The sequence below is a fragment of the Netta rufina genome (genome assembly GCF_964035555.1).
Source record: "Netta rufina genome assembly, chromosome: 13".
Lineage (NCBI taxonomy): Eukaryota > Metazoa > Chordata > Aves > Anseriformes > Anatidae > Netta > Netta rufina.
The window spans coordinates 17,866,408-17,888,622 of NC_140136.1; the positions used below are offsets into that span (position 1 = coordinate 17,866,408).

At 48.3% G+C, this 22,215-nt stretch overlaps 1 protein-coding gene across 1 annotated transcript in view; it reads left to right on the forward strand.

Moving 5' to 3' along the window:
* Positions 1-731: 731 nt before the first annotated feature.
* ZNF423 (zinc finger protein 423) overlaps positions 732-22,215 on the forward strand; it is a 208,163-nt gene continuing 186,679 nt past the window's right edge. Inside the window, exon 1 of the mRNA XM_084294973.1 lies at positions 732-914. Within this exon, the coding sequence (XP_084151099.1) occupies positions 875-914 (40 nt within the window). The 5' untranslated portion in view covers positions 732-874. The remainder of the gene's footprint in view (positions 915-22,215) is intronic.

Here is a 22,215-nt window from a genome sequence, read left to right on the forward strand (position 1 = left end):
GCCTCGCAGCGGATGACCCATGGAGGCAGCTAGCGGGCCCGGCCTCCATGCCAAGCGGCGCCCGGCCCGGGCCGCCAAGTGCGTGCGCGCAGGGGAAGGCGGCGGCGAGCGCGGCCGGCGGCCGGGAGCCCCCCCAGCCCCTCGGCGGGCACCGCGCCGGGCAGCGCGGCCCCAGTAGAGGACGCGGCGAGGGAGAGCGAGAGCGAGAGGGAGAGCGAGAGGAGCGCAGCCCGCGGGCACGGCCGGCAGCCGAGGGGGGGAGCCGAGCGCGGCCGCGGGGAGGATTTAGGAAAATCGCCGCCGGGGCGCACCCCCGGAGCGCCTCGCATTGTCGGGGCCGTCGCCGGGCTTATTTTTAGCCGCCGATTCTCCCCGCGCCCTCCCTCTCCTCCCCCCCCCCCCCCTCCCCTCCGCAGCCCCGCACGGCTTTTTTGTATTATTCTGAAAGTGCGAGCCGGACTGAGAGCCGCAGGGCGCCTGCAAACTTTAAAGAGAACAAAAAGGCGGGTGGGGGCGCGGAGGGGCTCGGCATTATTTGCACATCGAAGGGGAGGAAAGGAAAAAAAGGAAAAAAAAAAAAAAAAAAAGAAAGAAATTGCAACTGTTGCGCCTGTGATTTTTTTTTTTTTTTTTTTTTTTTTTTCCCCCGGGGGGAGAACCTCTAGGTGCCCGAGGGGGTGGAAAGAGCAGCTGAACTTGCCGCATTGCAACAGGCGAAAGGAGCGGGGGATCCCACTGAGCGGTCCCGCTGCCGCCGCCGCGCCCGGCGGAGCTCGGCGAAAGTTTGGAGGGGCGCGAGGCAGGGCCAGGGCAGGGCAGGCAGGGGCCGGAGCAGGACGCGGCGGCCGGGAGGACGAGCCAGCGGCGCCCGGACATGTCCAGGAGGAAGCAAGCCAAGCCCCGCTCGGTGAAAGGTAAGCGCCCGGCCCCGCACCGCACCGCCCCGCACCGCGCCCGGCCCCGGGCAGCCGCCGCCGCCGCCGCTCCAGCCTCCGCGGCGCGGCCAATCAGGGCCGGGGCCCGGCTTGGCGGGGATTGCGAATCCCCCCCCGCCCCGGGGCCCGGCCGGCCGGGAGGGGAGCGGCGGGGAGGGGGCCGCCGCCCGCCCGCCTCCATCTTGGGGGCTCCGCGCCCCGCGCCGGGGGCGGGCCGGGCGGCGCCCGGAGGGGCAGCGGCCGCGGCGCCCTCGCGTAATGGCGGCCCCCGGCCCCGCCAGGGAGGGGAGGCAGCGCCGCGGGGGCGGGGGGCTGCGGGAGGCCGGGGGCGGGGTGGCGGGGACGGGGACGGGGATGGGGACGGGGACCGGGACCGGGAGCGGGAGCCCCGCGGCGCCGCCCGCCGAGGGAAAAGTTTGGCGGCGGTGCCCGGCGCGGGGGCGGGGGGCGAAGGGCGAAGCCCGGCGGCCGCAGCCCCGCGGAGCCGCCCGGGACTGCGGGAACAATGGCCGGGCCCGGCGCGGGGCGCTGCGGGGAGGCCGCTCCGGGGCCCCGCGGCTTTGTCCGCCCTCGGGGCTTTGTTGCGGAGGCACAAAGGGGCCGCGGTGCCCGCCTGGAAGGCAGAGCCCGGGAGCGGCTCGTGATGGAAGAACTCGCGCCTGGACCAAACGAGCGCCGGGCTGGCGCCGAGACCCCTCAGTGCGGGGCCATTTTCTGTGCTCACCGGGTCCCCGCGGGTAGCACGTCGCGGGGAAGCAGGCTTCAGATGTGTGCGAAGTTCCCGTGAAGCCAGCCCTTGGCCGGCACGCAGCAAGCTCAACTCGCTGCCCCCGACCCGGCGTCGCCCTCAGCCCTGCGCCGAGCGGCAGCCGCCTGGCCTGGCGGTGCGGGGCCCCCACACAGCAGGGAAGGAGAAAGGGCAGAGCCGGAGCGATTTCCAGGAGATGCGCTGAAATAACGGGGCTGGAAACGAGGAGGCTCAAGGCTCGCAGGTTGCCAGCGGCCGCCCAGGCCTTGGGTCACGACTTCCCTGGGCACGGGATCACCCCGAGCCCGCAGGCCCCTGCAGCCTGGGGTGGCTGTGCCTCAGTGTCACGCCTAACGCTCGGGACGTGGCCGTACGTCAGTGAGACCGTACGCACGCTGCAAGCCCGGTTAATAAACGCTGGCACCTCGTTACATAACGGTATCCGATATTTACGTTTATTCGTTTGTTTTCTACCTCGTTACTTTTCAGGCAGCGATCTCTCTCCCAGGCTATTGATGCTGTATAACGAAAATTTATCCCTAACTCTGAGATAGAGCAGGTCGCTATTTACAGGAGCGTTTTTAGGAATTGAAGCAGGTAACTTAGTGGCAAGTCACAGCCAAGAAACGTTTTCCATGCGATGCAGAAATATCTAGAATGTCTTTGCAACAGGGAGCTGGGTGAAGCCCGGTTCTCAGAGATTCTAAATATTCTTCTAGTCTCTAGGCACAAAAAACGTGTTTTCAGCTTCAGTGTAAACTGGCTGTAAATTACAGGTCTTAGCATGAGCTGACTAATAGGGAATCTAAGGAAGGGGCTGAATGCGGGTGAAATTTTCAATAATAGGAGGCAACTCATATATATGTATACAGGATATAGAATTTCTTCCTTTTCTTATGCCCATACGTATCTTTTGCTTTTAAGAAGTCCATCATATACATTTTGTGGTCTAGGGAGCTGGCAACCCAGTAGATTGCCACAGTACACGTTTCCATGGAAATAATTGAGATGTAATAAATAAAGGCACTCTGAGGTCACAGGTTTCCCAATTCAACTGAGAAGAAAACAGGCATAAATTATGTGGATATATGTGTAGCATTTAGGACTTCAAACAATTTGCCGGTTTTCTCTTTTCTGTATATTTATTTCACTTTGTATAGTAACCTTAGTATTTATTAACCACTAGTGAGATTTGCGCATCCTTTTTCATTCAGAAAGATTACATACTGAAATAGAGCCGGTGTGTGCCTGTGATGAAAGGGATGATTCTGCATGCAAAAGGCAAGTTGCCTGCGCATTAACTGTGAGTGATGCTGCCTTTGACATTAAAGAAGCAACCGACTCTGACGGAAGTATCAAATGCTGACAACTCTTTAGATCCACGTAATTTAAAATTAAGCAATTGTAACCCAGAACTGGATGGCAGCAAACCTGCGGGTCCTGTGGCCCCACGGTCTGTGTGATGAGGCATCTGGTTCCGCCTCGCAGAAAGTTGCAGTAATTACTGCAGCTGTAACTCCAGCAGTAGCCGTGGAATTTCCCCTGGTGCGGATTCATCACTTGCAGCACAACACACTGCTGCTTTGGTTTAACCATCGGTTTGGCTGTGCAGGCCCCCAGGCACTCAGCCGTGGAGCTGATGGCTGGGGACAGGGCTCTCCTTGGCTCCGAGAAGGTTGCTGTGGGTCAGGCAGGGCAGAAGAGAAGTAGGAGGGACCGAGCCTTTGTTGGCTGGCAGCATAAACCATTCGGGGACAACGTGGTGGAGGTGGTTTTGGAGTCACGCACTTGCCTGTTCTGAAGCTGTCCTTCACATCATAGCTGGGCCCATCGAAGTGCTTTTCCTCAACGCAGGACCTTCCTTTGCCCTGTTGCCCATAGTCCGATCTGCTGGTGGCTTTGCCAGAGCTCTGCAAGGAGAGCTGTACGCTCCTTAGTGCTGCTAAAGCCCCAAGGTTTGCACCCCAGACCATCATGGAGCGGAGAACATCCCAGCAGTTCCCTGCGCCCTGCTACGAGCGGTCCCGGCCACATCCAAGCGGGCACCCTCAGAGGTTTGCTGCGGGCCACCAGCTCTGGGGAGGGCTGTGTGCCGCGTTCGCCATGGGGCTGGCACAGGGCAGGTGTTGCTGGTGCCTGTTGATGAGCTGTAGCTGTGCCTTGCAGCCCGCCGCCTCTGGAAGCAATCCTGCGGAAGCGCGGCTGCGAAACACGCAGGTCTGGTAGCGGAGCCGTAGGTTTCAGGTCCCGCATCATGCAGTCGAGGAATGGCTTGGAGGCAGTTTGTGGGGACTGGGCTGGCGGTGGCACAAGGTTTCCAGCATCAGATGCACGTTGCTTGCTGAATTTGACAGTTCTGCAAATTGCTGTCAGGTTGCGCGGGTGTTTTGTGCATAAACGTGCTAGTCAGTAATCAAACTGTTTTGCAAAAGAATGCACTAATTAAGTCTAGATTTGTTATCCTACTTGAAGTTGCAGAATTGCTGTCATATTTTTTCGCTTTCAGTTGGCAAAAATGCTGATAGAAACTTTTGATTCACACCCTACCTGCCTCATTTGTGTCAGTCAAGGGGAAAAAAAAAGGGGGTTGTTCACTACTTCGTTATCTGCAAAGTAAATAAAAATACTTCAGCCATTTGCTGAGTTCCAATTAGTTGATTGCTATGAATGATCTTCTTTAAAGGAATGCTGTTTTACCTATCTGCTCATACAAAGGTTTGATTTTTAATGTCTTGTGAAAAGGATTCTCTTTGTCTTGATTGATGTCAAGAATAAAAGCGTGATGGTAATATCCCTTTGAAAGCTATTGTATTGTCAGCTCTGGCTGACAGCAGGAGGCCCTCCTAGTGCTATAGATTAGCGCTGTGAAAACACTGACATTTTCTTTGTTATATTGCTGTTGTTCTGCTTGCAAAGTCAATTATACAATGTCGGAGCTCAGTTACAGAGTTGACTGTGGAAGTAACAATGTCTTTCATACTTGTCTTAAAGATATAATTTTCTTTTTTTCCCAGTTGATAGAGAAGAACCTGCAGGTACTGGAACAGTACATTCTACAAATTAAATTTTGACAAGTATAATCATAATTGCCAAATACAAGAGACTTGTGCGATTATCCTTTAATTTTACAGTTCATTCAAGTTTCGGTGGAATTTTATTGATACAGTGAAAGCAGCAGCTAAAATTGATAAAACTCATATCAAATAAGATTACACTCTTGATTGTTCTTTATCAAGTGTAGCTTTTGGGGGATTAGGAATAATTGGAGATGTTGGTGTTTCGTCGTGGGGCTGGTGCCATGAGAACGTTTGAATCCATGCAGTACAGCGAGCGTTGCCTTTGGGGATTAGCCTGCAGTTTTTAATTTTTGAGCGTGTATTTTGATACAAGCCTAGCAGCGTTCTCCCCTGAACTCCACAAGTCCCATTTTCCTTCCTCTTTCTCCCTCCGGTATGGTTTCCTGGACAGGATCTGTGTGGTATTTAACTGGTTTTGCTGATTGAAACTCATGCCTGTGTGCAAACACCTTTTAATTGTGGTCTGTTCCCATTGGTCCTGGCAAGCATAACTAATAAATGTGGCCAAAAATTGAAAAAGGTGGAAAAGGCAACGCGAAGGGTTTAAATACAAACGGAGAGAAAATAGAATTCCCACATTTTTAGTGATGCTGCCTCTAATGCCATTGATGAAAAGCAAATACCAAGCAGCAGCAGTGACTCTCAGAGAACGTGTTGTTTTTTTTTTTTTCTTCAAAAGTATCCGTGTAAAATCAGTGCAAGCTACAGAACATCATTCATTACTGAATTGCTTCAGATGACACATGCAAAAAAAATAATCAGAGAGCTCTTGTTAGGATGTTAATTGTAGGATTTCTAAATTACTATTATAAACTAATAGAGTAACAAAAGATTCCACAGTTACCAGTAATTTGTCAGGATTTATTTTGTTTTTCTTCAATAATTGAAAATTAATGTCTTGAAGTGAAAGCAGATGTTCATGCCATCCTCTGAATTGGATATAAAAATGATGTTTTGGAGATGCATTAAGCTTGCGTAAACACAAATTGTCTTATCATAGATGGGGCTTTGGCTTGGTTTTATCTATTGTTTGGTGCCAAATTAACTTTTATGTTAAACCTGGATAAGTGCTTTCAGCCAGGCTGAATGAACTAAGCCACTAAGCCATGAGCTTGGGGTGGCACCCATTGCTCGGTTGTTAGAATAAACATTTTAAACACCCTCCCCCTCACCTGCTGGCTCTGTGAATGGCGATGCTTTCTCATGCTGTAGAATTAATATTTATTTCAGTTTTGATAAATGTGCTCTTAATTTTATTCAGTTATTTTTTACTGAATTTGTTCATCTTTATCCTCCCCCCCCCCCCCCCAATCTGGGGAATCAACGTTTTCAATCATGACAACATTTGGAAAATGCAACACACACTGTGCTCTTTTTGTTTGTTTGTTTGTTTGAGGTAATCTCTTGGTCTCATTTGTTAGCCTGCAATCTGCAAAAGATAGTATTTTTTTTTCTTGTATTTTAATATTCTCCTAAAAGATTATTAATTACCCACAGTAATTGAACTGTCTTATAAAAGTGCCTACACCAACCCCTCATCACTCCATCAGTATTCTCCTTAAATGCCTCTGAAAAAGGATGGCTATTATGTTCCGCTGTATCCTGCTAAATGCACCGGAGTAATGAAATACTAATAACATAAAGCCTGTTACAGACTTCTGCTAAATCCTCACTGACAAATGGTGCTGGAGGGGATGGTCTGGTGTTGTGCATGCGTTACTGTACGTGGGCTATGAGGATTCAGGTGCGTCTTGTAGCCAAGTGAGAGCCAGCTCGGAGCTTTCTGCAGTGCCCACGTTCACTCAGCGGACTTTTAGACCCAGAACTAGATTCCTGTACGTCTTCTGCTGTCCGGTAGTAAATGTAGGAATGCTGGTTACTTCTGTTAGATAAGTAAGGTAATAAAAGTTCAAAGTACTACATCTCCTGGACAACACCTATGGATATATATGTGGATATATTTACTCCAGTGAACTGGGGTGGTGTAGCAGAGTCACTTTATTCTAGAGAGCAGACGGCTGGGGAGACACTGGGAATGGTCTCTTGTGACATGCGCAGCTAAAGAAGGCTCAAGCCCAAACCCCTTGGCACGGTTTGTCTTCTCCAACATGGAGAGGGACCCGATGGAGCTGGGGAGCGGGGATGTGGGGTGGTTGGTTCGCGCTGGGCAGCGCCGCAGAGCCCAGCCAGGTCGTGCGATCAGCAGCTTCATTATATTGTTTGCGTTTCTTAAAACCTTTTCCTTTCCGACCGCAGATTAGGCAACAGAAAGACCAATTTGCAGAGCTTGTAAATGCCACTTGTTAATCATATGCAGTACAATTATTTTTTTTTTTTTTTCACTTTCCCCCTTGGATGTATTAAGTCAACTTTTTTTAGCTTTTTATGTAATTGAAATTTGCCCTTTTGTTACCTGGGCATGAATTATTTTTGAAATGTTGTCATTACCCGCCCTGCTGTGAGGTTTATCTCTTCTGTTCATCCTAATTAAATAAAACATAGTGTTGTTCGCCAGCCTAGCGTTGCAGTGAATTACCTGCCTGGAGGCTCGCTCTGGCATTGGTGCTTGTTGCAGCCGCAGACGTCGACTAACACGTTTACTTTTAGATTTTCATTTCAAAGGCATCAGTTTGTGCTGTGTGACAGGTGAACGGCAAATGCTTTACAGCACTTTCAAGAGCTGAACAAACAGTAAAGGACTGATGGGTACCGCAGCGGAGGGGCAGGTACGGCTGCGACACCGCCGTGGGGGCAGAGGAGCGGCGTCGTGGTGGGGTTGGCCACGGCGGAGACCTGCGTGGCTCTGCTGGGGAGAGACAAGCCCTGCCGTGGTCTCGTGCTCTCCTGGGCATTTCTGGTGGGGCTGGTCTCGGCTCTCTGCACAGCATCGCCGATGGCCGCGTTCTCCTTGGGCCTGGCGCTGATAAGGAGGGCTGTTTCAGAAGCGTAGCAGTTGGAGTTGCTTGATGCAGAAGTTATTTCCAGCTCGTATTAGAGAAAGCAAACAACATGCACGTGTTTTAAAGCAAAGCGGAGGTAAGGTCCCTGCTTGTAGAGAAGCAGTTTTTTTAAGCCTTCGATAGCTCTACAAAAACCTCGCTGCTCACCAGCGAAACCCCATTATGGGTAAAAGCACAAGAGTTAGCAAGTCGCTGTGCTCCAGTCTCTGCTGGCTCCTACAAGGCTCTGGAGGTTTGGTCAAATGTGGCCTAATTCTGCTTTCCAAATATTAAAAAATTACACAGAGGGCAAAAAGACAAGTTCTTAATATGCATATCCTGGGAAAATCCTAAAACAGTATTTTTACCCCCTCCAGTCCCAAGGCTAATCAAAATTCCTTTGTTTCCACATCTACCATTAAAATACATCCCTCCCTTGGTTGCCTGCTGAATGCACAAGTTTAACCACTCAGTTGATTGGACTCACAGAAGCTGTTACTGGCTTTACAGAGGATTTGCCTACAGATAATTCAGGGGTGGGAGGGATACCCCAGGCAACTTCCAGCAGGGCTGGTGCTTAATTTAGAAGCTCTGAGTATTTCTTGATGATCCTCACCTGGCTGGGGTGAGGTTTTTCTGCGTTGCCGTGGAGGGAAGGTAGCCAGGCCCTTCGCGTGGTGATTGCTGGGACTTGTCTCACGTGGTGGGCAACTGAGTGTTAATCAAGTGCTGGTAATAAAGATCTGCTGTGCCCTTTGAAAAGAGGGTGGTTGGTGCCCTGCAGAGCCAGAGCCCTTCACTGGGGGAGTATCTAGGACATGCTGCTCCAGTTTTTAGGATAAGGGGAAGTTTGCCCCTTGATGTTGGATGTGGTTTGAGTGTTTAGATGTAAACCAGCAATGCAAGCCCAAGTCTTCTAGATCTACTGGAGAGCTGCAGATGCTGAGATTCCTGCTGATGTTGGAGGTCCATGAGCAAGTCTAGGTATTTATCAGCTATGGGATGAAGCCTCTGTCCTATTTTTGTTGGTGGCAGTGTTTTTCACTGATCTCAAAAGGGATGGGATTTTATTCTCTGGTTTTGAGTCACAATTGAGGGAGAAAGCAGAGAAAAGATCTGGGGGGAGTAGTCACTTGGCACCCGACACTGCAGAGCTTATCACCTGCTGCTTCTGCCAGCTCTCTGGGGCTGCTGCCGATGGAGTTTCCAGCAGAGCCCTGGGTGTGTTTGAGGTGCAGGGGATGCACCGGTGCTCTGGGAGCTCTCTGATGGCACTGTGGGAAACCCTAGAGACTCGGCCCGTATTTATCAGCTATTAACCCAAAGAGGGGCAAGCCATGCCTGAGCAAAACTGACCATCCTTCTTCATCCTTTCAACCTCCTGTCCCTAAAACTTGAAAAGCTAAAGGAGGTGGAGAAAGCACACAGTGGAAGGGTGAGCTTAATACTTGAGGAGGCAGAAGTGTTAAGTGGAGAAAGATGGAAATAAAATAGAAAAACAACCAACCAAACAAACAAAAAAACCCACAACCAAACAAACCAGGAAATCTGTTGCTGGCACTTGAGTATGGAAGGTGTCTGATGATTAGATGCAAAGTATTGGCACAGGTGCTAACTTACCCTTAGCTGTGTCCTTATTTTTTTTTAACTCTTAGTTTAAGACTGAGAGGACAAATGAATCTGAAAAGTAAATCTCGCTCTATGGAAAATAGTATAATTAAGTATAAGTGGAAAAGAAAACACTAGAAATGTAAAACACCTAAACAAATTATATTTTTGGCTCTTAATAGACAGTACCAGTACTTTTCTCTTTAGAGGAGTATAGTTGTGGTTTATGGCTGCTCTTTGTTTATTGAAGAGAAATATGAGAACAACTGTGATCAGTCATTAGTTCTGGGAGTTTCAATTATTTTATGATCATGGCAGCCTCTGAGCTTGGCTTGTGAGAATGTCTGATTGCTCGGGGTTTGAGAGGGAAGAGTAGGTAAAGGAGGTTTTCAAGATAGCTTACATAAATGCACACAAATATAACATAATGTGTGTTTACAAGCATTATGTGAAATGTCTACAAACAGTATGTGAAGGAGAAGGTCTGAAGGATTAGATAGTAGCTTCTTTTTTTCCTTTTTTTTTTTTTTTTAAGGCCAACTAACCTGGCTGCAAGATGCAAGGAAGCTTTTCTGGTGCGCCAGCCTGCCTGCCCTGAAAAAAGCAGCAGCCTTCTGGCTAACTGCTTGATAGGCAAATGCAGCTTTGCTTTAATTTACTTATTCAAGCTCTTGTTCAGATTTATCTTGTTTTCTGAGACTACTCAGATGAGTGAAGAGATACTGAGCTACATGCACAGTAATGCCAAGCTTGTATATTATTTATTGCTGAATTCTGTGGAGATGTCTTAGCCAGCCGATTTGCTCATGGTCTCCTTTATTTCTAGGAAAATGGCATGCCTTGCCCTTCGTAATTTCTTTGCTTTTACTGACCAGACTGTTCCCCCAGAGGGCATGTGGGATGTGGCAGAGTACTGAAAATCCTGGGATGGAGAAGTAGAGAAGGAGGTCTGTGTGTGAATGGCATCTCTTTTCCTCTAGATTTGTTTGGCAAAAATGGTGTGTTTCTGGCACTGATGTTTATGTAGAGTGTAGTAGCCAAGTCTGGGTCAGAAAGTTGTTGCCTTGAAAGGATTTTCTTAAAGATAAATAAGTACTTTCAGTTAGATTCTGAACATCAGTCGGGAGTGTGGTACAATGTATTCTGAGCCTCTTTAAAACAAAACTGAATCCTTGCCTTCAGATCTGGTACTGAGTCTCACCTAATACTTGTGTGTGGAGTCCATTGATGTGGTCCCCTTGATTTAAAGCTTTTTTCTTTCCTGCTTAATAACAGATACATGAGACCTGCTTTAAAGCTCTGTTTTGGTTTATTTTAGTGGCTATTTTTTTTGTCCTCAATAAATGCTCAAAAGAAAGCTGCTGTTTTTCTTCATCTTAATGTGAGTAAATTTGGAGTGGGACTTAAAGGTGGAGGTCGGAAAGCCCTGGGGGGTGCCCAAGGGGGCTGTGCGTGGGTTGTGTCAGAGCTGCTGCCTGCGGGAGCAGGGTCTGCTGCAAGCTTTCTGTCTGGAAAAAAAATGAAGCCCAGCCTTCCTCGTATCTGTAGCCTGTGAAAAGGTTGTTGGTGGAGTCCCTTCAGCAGCCTTGCTTCCCTTTCTGCATCTCCTTGGGAAGCTTTGCTTTGTGGGGAGGGCTTCAGGTTGGCCTCCTTACCCAGCTGGAAGCCCTCTGACTGAGGTTTTTCTCCTCAGCCTCTGGTGGTTTTGCTCCTCGTGGTACAGAAAACAGCTGCAGGGCTGTTGGGAGAGGGGCCTGGGTGGGCCAGGAGGGACCAGCAGGACCCTGGCCATGGCTGCTCTTGGTGGGCCCTGACGGGGAGGAGGAAACACACAGGGCCATCCTGCTGGGGTGCTCTGAAAGTGCTGGGAAGCCCCAGTGGGCTGGCAGGAGGGCAGTCCCTGCCCGCTGGGGAGCGGTGGGCTTTTATTAGGCAGCCTGCATCTGCTCCCCCGTCTGCCTTGCTGTCTGCTGTCGGGCTTGACTCGATTCTCTTGCATTAGCACGCCCCAACGGGTTTGTTTTCATGTGAAGGTTGTTTTTTAAACTGCTGTTGTCATATCAAGAAAGTACCCTCCAACGCCCCCTCCTCAGGAGAGCCCTGCCTGGAATGCCTGCTGCCGCTCGGCCTGTGCTGAGCCAGGCCTGGGGGGAGTGTGGGGACAAATCCTGGTGGGTTTGGAGGGACTGCTCCATGTCGGCACCACCTTAGCACCTCTCTGAAGCACGTGGTGGTGCCGGCTGTGGCACCGTTTCACTCTTTGTGTCGTAACCGCTGTGAGAGAAAGGCGGTGTAGGCCGGGCAGCGCGCTGCTGGCAGCAGTGCAGGCCTCGCAGCGTGCTGGTGGCAGCACTGATCTGCTGTGCTGTGCTGCCACCACCGCTTTCTGCTCCTGCCTGCGGGCCCCAGGTTTATGGGGGGGCAGGTCTGGGGGAACAGGGGAGGCCCCGCAGGCTGGAGCTTGTCTGGGGGCTCTTGGCTCCTGGCAGCTGCCCCGCACGAGGAGACCTGGCTGAGGAGCCATCCTCTTCTCCACCCCAACTGAGTGAAGATAATGCCACTAATAAATTAGATTATGCCTCTCAAGAAAAAGGGAGATTTATTATCCGTGTGCAGCTCTCACCATAGGCTGTGCTGCCGTTGCACGTATGAGACCAAATGGGTGGTTTTATGGTGGTGAGTTGCAGTTCTTGTTGCTGATTTACAACTGTGCTCCTCTGAGCATTTTGACTATGGCTGACCCAAATACTGCTGTGCCCAGTAACCTAGTGTACAGGCTCACAAGCGTTTCTGGAATTGCAAAGCAGCAATGATCTTGCCGAGGACAAAGGCTGCTGCCCAGAGCAAGTGTCCTTGGGCCAGCCGAGCTGTTGGTGTGCGTGGCCCCTACTAGCGCAGCACTGGTTGCAACCATTTACTTTCTTATTGGGAATATTTCTGATATGGCAAACTTACGTGGCTTTCCCTGCTGCGAAAGGGCTCTTTTTTTTTTTTTCTTGTTTGCTTGTTTTTAGTCATAGGAAATACAAGTAGTCATCAGAAATACAAGAACCGTCTGTTTGCCAGTAAGAAAACAAACAAAACCCCCAAAGCAACCTAGGCATTGTACCTTTCCTTACATTTTTTAAAAAATAAAATTCTTTGCAACTGTAAATACTGATCTGTTTTTTTGATAGAATCTCGTGATTCAGTGTTAAACTGATGACACATCAAAGAATAAAATAGGATTTTTGTCTGTTTTCCTATTTGTTTTTAGTCTTGTTTAGATGTGGGAAAACATTGTGGTTTGAAAAATATGAAGAAATGTTCAAATGTCTCAGATAAAGGAGTAAAAGTAAAGCTCTTTATATAACTCAGCGTGCTTGTGCAATAGCATTGGTTGGGCTGCAGTCTGGGCTCTCGAACAACCTTACTAAAAAGAAAAAAGCTTTAAATTTTATAAATATTTCTGCCTCTCTTTTGCAATACCTAACATACATTGTCTGTTCTGCTCTTAACTCCCTGATGCAGAATTCCTAAGTTTGGGCTAATAGAAAATTTGGAGGATTCTTCATTATCTGAACCTCTTGAGAAATACCAAATATGTTCCAGTAATTGTGGTGTAGTACAACAGGGAGTCGCACTGGCAGTTTGTTGGAAAGGGTTTTTCCTGTAGTTATGAAAACCATACAACTATTAAAATCCCCAAAACTGAAACCGCTGGGATTACTCATATACTTACAGTTAAGCGCATGCCTAAAGGTAGATATATTCAGCATGCATTTTTCTGACTTGCGTTTGATTCTTAGCTTGAGCGATCGGGGGGGGGAAAAAGTCCTTCGATCACTTTGGTCTTGTGCAGCCTTTTTGTTCTGAGCCTATGTGGCTGTAGCACAGTGGGTTGTGGCTTGTGACAGAAGCACCCAGGTTTGCTCCCCAGCAAGCTATCGATAATAAGGAGTGGAAAGCTTGTACAGCAGTGAGATACTATGGGCTGGCAAGCAAGAGTTAAGTTGGGTTTCTCTGCTTCCTCCCACCTTCTCTTCATACCTCTACCACAAACCACTGGTGAGCGCGTGTGTGTGTGTGTGTCAACTTTTCTATACCTCTTTTTTTTCCCGTCTTGGTTCTGTGCAAAGAGGGTATAGCAGTGACCCTTGGAGATGAAAGTGAATGTATTGGATGCTGAGGTCCTGGATAGGTAAAAGTGAAATGAAACACAGGTATTATGGTTCAGGCCATAATATTTGGGTTTGCTTTTTGGTTGTTTCATCTTCCCTGTTCTAGAAAGTTAGTTTTATAGAGTAGAATTCACATGGAAAAACTAGAAAGTGATGCTTACTTTACAATGTCCCTTATAGAGACATCTGTCCTCTGTGGGCAGCCTCTTATTGAGGAGGCCGTGTGTGCTATATTCTGTCTTCAGGGCAGGAATATGGAGAACCATTAATATTTGTTTTACTTCTCTCATAAAAACTCCCTTTGATTTAATACATTTAAAAAAAAAACAAACTTTTTTTCTTAGAAAACACTGGCATGTATCTCTAAGTGTCTGACGCATTATCCTAAGGACTTGATTAACACACCTATTGTTCTTAGAACAAAGTATGCTTTTTGACTATGAAGCTATGTAAACAATTCGCTTTGAAACAGAATTTGGAAATATGCAAGTTGTGAAGTATAGCTAATACAGAAATGTTGTTGTTGCACTGCTTTAGCAGAGAATCCATTTGCACAAGTATCAATATGTAAGGGAATTTAATTTTAAAAACAGTCCCAACCACTTTGTAGAAAAATATAATGCAGTACGTAAACTCATTTTAGACACTACTTATTCTACCGTGTCCCATTAGTTGATGTTTGCACAGCGCTTTGAAAATGTAAAGCGCTATATAAGTGCTTATTATTACTACATTATTATTATTCTCCCTCTTGAAAAAAGACCCTCCAGGGAGGGTGAGACTCACTTTGCATTTCATCTGTAGTGCATATCCCACAAGAAATATACCTGCTTGTTTTGTTTTTTTACGCTCTTCCCTCCCCGCTTCCATCCCTCTTTTTTAAAAAAAAAAAAAAAGTTTCTTTTAGGAATTATGGAGTCCTTACTTGGTTTATAGTCAGTTTATGAGAGGAATATTTGAAGGCACACAGAAATCTAAGAAAAATGTCCAATCTGCAGAGTAAGAGGAATTGCCACCCTGGTCTCGCCCTGTGATGGCTGCAGCAGGGGCACGGGGTGCAGTGGGGGCAGTGTGGTGGTGGTGCTCTCACCAGATCTCCTTGGGCCTGGCTGCCCCATGGGTGCAGAGCGTGAGGTGAAGTGAGAGCAGGGATGGCTCCAGCACTGCCTTGGAGGGATTTCCTTCATGGGGAGGAGTGCCACATGCTTTCCTGCAGGATCGGTGCTGTTGCTGCTAGTGAAGAGAAGTTCTGCGATTCCTCACCTCCTTTGCGCTCCGTTACCAGCAGCCCACAGCCCTGCAGAACAGGGCTCTAGTTCAGACTGGTCTAACCCTTTTTATCCCTTGAATCCTTTTGACAGAAGCTTATACAGCTCCATGTCCATTTATTTTACGGGGATTTCTGTTGATCAGCAAATGAGTGTGAGAGGCTGTCCGGGCACTCTGAGCTTGCTTTCTCTGTCCCCTCAGCTCTCATCAGGCAGACGAGGTCCTGCCTTTCTGTGTGCCCAACTGCTTTCTGTGACAGTAACATCAGGGCCCTGCCTTATGCCCAGCTATCAGGCTTTGCCACTGGCCTGAATTCTGCAAAAATCTCCGCGTTTGGCTCACTTCAGCGTGGTACTTTGCTCGTTGTGAGTCCCATTACTGTTTGGGAGAGGGACAGGACGTATGGCCGCATCACCGTTTCTAAAGAGCTGGATAACGCCCCACACAACTGCAGAGTTCAGCTTCTTGGGAAGAGATCGCCCATGTTCCTCGGTCCTTGCACCGCTGCGGTGGGTTCAGGTGGCGATGCGATGATACTAATGTGGAAATGTTACGTTGCTGGCTTCTGTGAATGTCTCTTTATCTGCTGTAAGCTCTAAACGCGCTGCCACTAATGTTTAACTGAAACTTTGCAAATATCCCGCTGAGCCCTTCAGGATCGTTGCTTATGTAGACTTATTTTTTCTTTAGAAATTGTAGGTGTGGGTAATTATATGTATTTTTGAAAGCTCTAACTATGCCTCATTTAAACTTCTGCAAACATCTTTGTGAGCCCAATTAAATGCCTGCAGAAGAAAACGATCAAAAAATGAGATGGGGAAATGTGCGTTTACCCAGATACAGCTTGCAAGCCAAGCAAAATGTTATGTTAGCCCAACAAATGGGTTATTCAAGCACGGTTCTACCAAGACAAACATAGGAGAGTCAGGGATAAGTGAGTTTTGAAGCAATATGGGATGTGCCCCTCTCAAGTTAAGTTATCAGGATTGCGCAGGTTGAGAAAAGGCAGCTAATTTAGGGTCCACTGCAAATTTGGGTCCAATCCAGATTTGCCTTGGAAATACCTGGAAAAATTGCAGTCTGGCCTGACTTTTTCAAACGTTCCCACAAAATGCAATTTCGGGTCTGTGCCTCTGCATTACTGGATTCTTCTATTTGCACGTATTCGCTTGAGCTTCGCGAAATAACCAGGCAACAATGAAGCCAGTGTAGCTGAATGAAAGGGAGGGATGTCTTATCGTACTCGTGTTGAAAAAAAATAATTGACCCCTTGCAAGGAGCTCGGCGGCAGGCTGTCTCCTCGGGCCGAAGCCGTGCAGCCCCAGAGGAGCCCGCCCTGCTGGGGCCAGCAGCCCTGGGGGTCCTGCTCTGCGGGGCTGGGCCCTGATGGCCCCAGGAACGCGGGCAGGAGTGGCACCAGTGCGGCAGCGGGCCTAACGCCTCGACCGCGTTGTGGGGAAGCAATTCTGCCGCACCGTGTTTAATTTCCATTTAATTTCCGTCAGAGTTGAAAGTGAAATTCGCAGATAACCGGATCGGGCCCAGCGTGCTTGCAGTCTCTGCTGCTGCTGATCAAAAGCAATACTTTGTTTCTAATTTAAGAAGGATTTTTTTTTTCAAAAAGTAGCTTGAAACAAGAGGAAACTGTCACATCCTGAGTGACATCCTGTGTGCGGCAGCAACATTCTTGCTTCTAAATGATCAGCATTTCAGCCAAGGGAATAAAATCCAATCCATGTACAAATGTATTTGCTTTGTGAGGATCCTGTAGTATTGCACAAGCTATTTTCTGATGGCAGAATGCAAATCTAAAATCTATATCCAAGAGAACAAAAAGATTAATTAAATTAGCTGTCTGGAGGAAATACTGAGGACACTGAGTTATCAATTGGATTTCAGTTGATTTGTTTTAATATGCAAGATTATATTTTTAATACTGGAAATGATGGCAGTGTTTCGTGGCCCAGTTAATTATTTTTCATATCGCATATTCTCCAAGCCCACTGACCCCCTGGCACCTGGTGTCTCCTGACTGCTGCTGTGCTCTCTGCCTTTCCTGTGCCCTGGTGTTTGCAGGGTGCTTGTGGCTGCCACCATGGGGTCCCCGCTGTGGCTTGGGGCATTGGCCAAGCAGAGCATCCTTACAGGGAGGAGTATTAGTGGATGCGTGGCCTTGGTGGGCTGGGGACACCGGCAGGGGCTGACTGCTGATGGGACACCGAAGGCAAGGATTTACACAATGCTGACCTTAAAACTTCCACATACATTTAGTGTTCTACTGGCTCCCATCCTCGGGGCTTGGAAGAGAAACTTAATGAAGGTGTGCTGTTATTGTCTAGGGGACTTACCAGTTTCTCAGCCAAAATGCATGTGTTAGGGTATACGTGCATATTGCTGCTGGAAAGGTGGTGGTACAGGTGATTTTGTCTTCTATACTCTCCATGAAAACCACTGGATACCTTGAAACACTTGGAGAACGCAATCCAATCTTGTAGAAAAATGTTTAGTAACAGCTTTCATTGAGATGAGAAGGGAAGGGCTGCCCTTCAGTTGCTCATCCCTGTGTCGGTATGGGTGCGGGTGGGCACGTACCAGCCTGTACTCGGTGCTGGGGCAGCAGCTGGTATCTGTGCTGGGGGTAGCAGCGAGGGGCTGGTGCTGCACAGCCCTGGGCAGGGGTCGTGGGTGCACCCTGGTCCTGGCCACGGTGCCCGGCTGGGTCCAGGAGCAGCCTGGTTGTGGTGCAGGAGGGACTGGGCGCTGGGGAGCAGCGGGAGGGGCTTGCCTGGGACTGCAGCATGGCTGTTTGTAACTCCTGGTGCTTGTTTATTTTTGTACATTGAATTAAAAATGTAAATGTTTAGCAGTTTCAGGATGGGGTGGGGAAGTTCTGCAAGCCAAGTTGCAACTCTGAAAGGTCATTTTTTTTTTTAATTTTTTTTTTTTGAACCCTTCGTTTGCCGAAACCTGGCTGTGCAGAGGGGCTGGGCGGGTGAGCAAGCTGCCCGGCAGGCTGGGGCACAGGCTGGCAGCCCTCGCCGTGGTGGGACCATCCTGTGGCAGCTGCAGGGCCTGCCCATGGGAGCTGCCCTGCTCAGCAGCCACTGCTCCGAAAAGAGCGGACTGGGTAGCCAGGAAGGGGCTGGAATATTTGGGAAGTGTCAGACAACAGTGCAAAACCTGGGCCACCAGATAGTTACACAGCCCTGAACTAGGTGCTCCATATTAAAAAAAGTTGAAGCTATGCATATATCGCATCACGTTGAGTGCCTGATGGGAGCCAGCAGTGAGCTGCACGCGCTGTGAAAATGGTGCCCTGGTTGTTTAGCACAAGAAGTAGCAGCATTTCGGGTACATGTCGCTGTGATGGCAATTCTGTTATTTGAAGACATGAGAGCTTTGATGTCTGCAGTTGGTTTGGCCCTTCCGTGCATGCACTGGCTGCAGCTGTGGAGCATCTTTGTCTTGTTCTCACCTTGCGTAAGGCACACGGACAGGCGGTGAGTGATGCTCAGGAGGCAGTAATGTCCGGTGGGAACGGGGGAGGAGGGGATGGTACAAAGGCTTTGGCATTCTCCTTGGCTTTGCATATTTATGTGTAGGTCACCAAGACCTCTCTCCAAAAGCTCACTTCTTTTCCCTGGTGGTTCTCCCTCCCTTTTCCCTTGGCAAGATGCACCCGAAGCTCCCTGATCCATGGGGGACATTTGGGGGGGCTGCTGGTGGCAGTGTGAGGGCTCGCCAGGTGCCAGTGAGAGCTGCAGTCGGCCAGACAAGCGTGGGCAACCTGCGGCTGCTCCCGTGTCGCTGGAAGGACCCAGAGCAGCAAGCAGCGTCCCCGGGATCAGCACATCGCTCCCTGCCAGCCTTTTCTCATCTGGGAGCAGGGCCCATCTTTTTTGTCCTGCAATTAGCTCAATTAAATGTAGGGAGACACAAAATCCATGTTTTTGCCTCTTAAAAGTTACCTCTTTGCCAGACTTTCATTCTGTAAGCTCTTATTTTTCCTGTCTGCCCTGTGGGACCTTTTCAGCAGACTTTTGTAATGTACGTGTAAGCTGTTCTCTGACTTGCTGGTAAACGATTTCATTTTTTTCACTCTCAAATTTTATGAAATTAAAATTTTTGTTCTCATTTCAGACCATAAAAGTGTAAAAGACTGCTTTGAAACTGTACCCTTTTTGGCAGATTTGTATTAAATTATGTCCAATTGCTATTAGGTTAAAACTAAAATACTCTGACTTCATGTGTGAATTAGGCTCGAGGTTTAGGAAATGTAGAGTGGCAGGAGGTGATGGCAAAAGTTGTTGGAGTAATTCTATGCTATATATTTAAAATTAAATATTTTGTGAGCTTGTGGATTCTATAGCTTGATCAAAACTGTACATTATTCCCTGTGAATGGCGAGTTAGTGTTAATATTTGTGGTAGAACGAGATGTTTCTAGCTGTTTTGTTCAACAGTCAAATGAAAATTTTCTTAATGTTTTATTACTGCAAGAGCTATAAGCTGTTTTTCTTTCTTGTAAAATTCTCTGCATTTTTCCACCCTCTCCCCCAGTGGCAATGTTGAATCTTCTTTTATAAGAGAAGGATCATTATGTATAATCAAGCAATTTAAACAAATGATCTCTTAGTTCAAGGAGACACATACTATAATATAAGCTTACTGAAATGAAAAGCTGTTGTTCAAAACACATCACGCTATTTTGGAGTTATTAAAAGCTCTTATTTTGATTTTGAAAATGGTTCTGGCTGCCAGAAGTTCGGTTGTTTGTTTTTGTTTTTTTTTTTTTTTTTCCCACTGACTGCTAACTTATAGCTGGTGGTTTGATGACAGTACAACAGTAACAGAGATCAAGGAATATTAACCGGTGTTGTTTCCAGTTAGTTTTAAATGAAGTTAATTACCTGTCTGAGTAACGCAATATTACCAACCCAGCCATGTCAGCATGCGTGCCATCGGGGGACGATCTGCAGCTAACCAAGGTACTGGGGGTGTCACGGCACTCGGAGCCGGCTGTGGGGGGTGTGGACACGGGGCGTGTGGGAGGCGCTGCTTTGGTGACATTTCACCAAGTGAAGGGGTTTGTAAATGGTATCGCTGCAGATGCTCCCCTCCACTCTGTCCTTTCAGAGGGCCGGGTGCCCTGTTAGCGTTTGGGCTGTGCAGCGCTTACCCTGCTGCTGGTTTGTGCTTGGGTTGTGCCCAGGTAGGTGAGCGATGCCTGGTTAGGGCTGAAGCCTTCACTCCACACTCCTACTCACGCCACCAGCCTAAACGCAGACTTGATAAAGCAGTATCTGGGTTCAGATTAGTGGGTGGAGGTGTGGTGCTCTAGGAGACTGATTTGTGGTTCTGAGCAGTATCTATCGCGTAAGCCCAGGTATGAAAAAGAATAACTCATTTAGAAAATATATTTTTTTTATTCTTAAAAATACTAATGCACAGGCATGCGTTAAAAACAGTGGGAGACTCCCCCCTACTCCTCCCCCCACTTAGACACAAGGTCTAAGGAGCTGCAGCCCATGCCAGCTTTTCCAGGTGTCGGACACTCTGGGGAAAGATGAGCAGAACTGTCCAGACTTCAGTACGGTGTCCGCTGCCTCCTCGCCCTGAATCTTGCCTAAGACACAATTTTACTAGTCTGTGGGGTGCTCGGCTGTGTGCCCCCAAGCCACAGGGATGAGTAAGGCCGGGCAGGGTGCTCATCCTGTGGTGGTGCCGGCACTGGGAAGCCCCCATGGGGCTGGTGGTGCTGGGTGGTGGCCAGCTCAAGGCTTCCTGAGCGCAGTCAAATTCTGGTGATTACTGCATTTATCTACAACAAAAGTTTTCATCTGCCACATCCCAAGTAGACTATCACAAAGCCTTGTCTTAAAAGAAGTCACATTTTTAGACAAATAACTAGTGTGATGGAGGGGGAAGGATGTCTGCACCGTTATCGATTACAGGGTCAGCTTTCTGATCAATGGCAAGTTTTATATCCACTTGACTGACGCTCACCTTAACAGCCCATCCCTGAAACCAGTCAGCACTAATACAAAGTGATGGCTTCCCAGAACGCCGCGAAGTCCATAATGCATGCAGAAGGGATGGAGGCAGTCGATCCCCTTTCTGCAGTATTATTATTTAAAGAGCTCATTTGTCAGCGGGACTGGGAGTTGTTCCTGTGCCGGCGTATGCATGGCCAAAGCGTGTCTGAGTCGAGGAGCACGAATTAGCATGGGCTGAGCACAAATAGGGCTCCTATTACTGCAGGGTTTCCATAAGGTTGTGTAACTCTAGCAGAAAACCAAGAGAACAGAAATCTCGTTAACAGGGAAGAATACAAGTGTGGATGGGAAATATATTCAGATGTCATAAAAATTTGTAGAGGAACTCTGCTTCACTGACCCCTGGGCTATGGGTGAAACTTTCCAGGGAAAAGACATTAGTTCGGCTAAGTAACCCTGTTTGCCTCGAGTGCAAATTAATTATCAGAACACTTTTTTATAGTGGCTAGATTGGAAGAAAGCTATTTGTATTGAAAGGTAAGGAGCTTTGGTGCATTTTTTTTCTTTTTTTTTTTTTCTGTTTGGCTTTGAGGAAGAGACTTGCAGATTATGGGAGGCTGTGATAGAAACAGCTGAAATCTGGGGGGACTTGTCTCGCATGCAGTGAAATTACCACCAGACTGCGGTTTGTCCGTGTGTGAATAACTTTGCACCTGCACGTGTTCCTGGTGTGGGAAGCTTACTCGGGTGTCGCTTCATAATACCCATTGTGCTCCCTCTTCTTTAGGACACTGGGGCTCTTCTCAGTCTTCTTCCAAGTACTGTTCGTGTAGTCCACTGAACTTCAAATGCAAAACTTGGTGCAAGTTGTGTTTCTTTAGGGACGCTTCTGTCAACGTACTGCCTTTTGCTGCGTCTGGAAGTGCCCACGCCCCATTTCCCAGGCTCAGCAGGACTGCTCAGAGACAGGACTTACGTTCTTGGCAGCCTTCCTTCCGACAGAGGACCAGAAATCAAAACAAGCAAATAAATATGACACAGAAACGTTACAGAACACAAAGCACTGACAAGAGCACTTGTCAGAGAGGAGTAGACACAAAATAATTTGCCTCCGAGTAAAGATGGATTGAGCTGATGTTATTCCCCGTGGTCCCCATCCATGGAATAGGGATTTTAATAACCCTGGAGGCAGGTGCAGAAGGGGCTGTAAGGAGGAAAATGAGGGTGTTTGCTGCTGCCCTCGGTGCCCTCTTTGTTTCCACAGATGCTTTCAGAGCTGCTGTCCGGGGCTTTTATACTTTTCAGCTGGGCCTTTCCTGTCCAGATGTACTCGCCCACCCTGCTTTTGACTGGGACGGAGTTAATTTACTTCCTAGTAGCTCCTGTGGCGCTCTGCTTTGGATTTGTGATGAAAACTGCTGATAGCAGGCGGATGTCGTAGCTGCTGCTGAGTGTGCTTGCCCGGAGCTCAGTCCTTTCTGCTC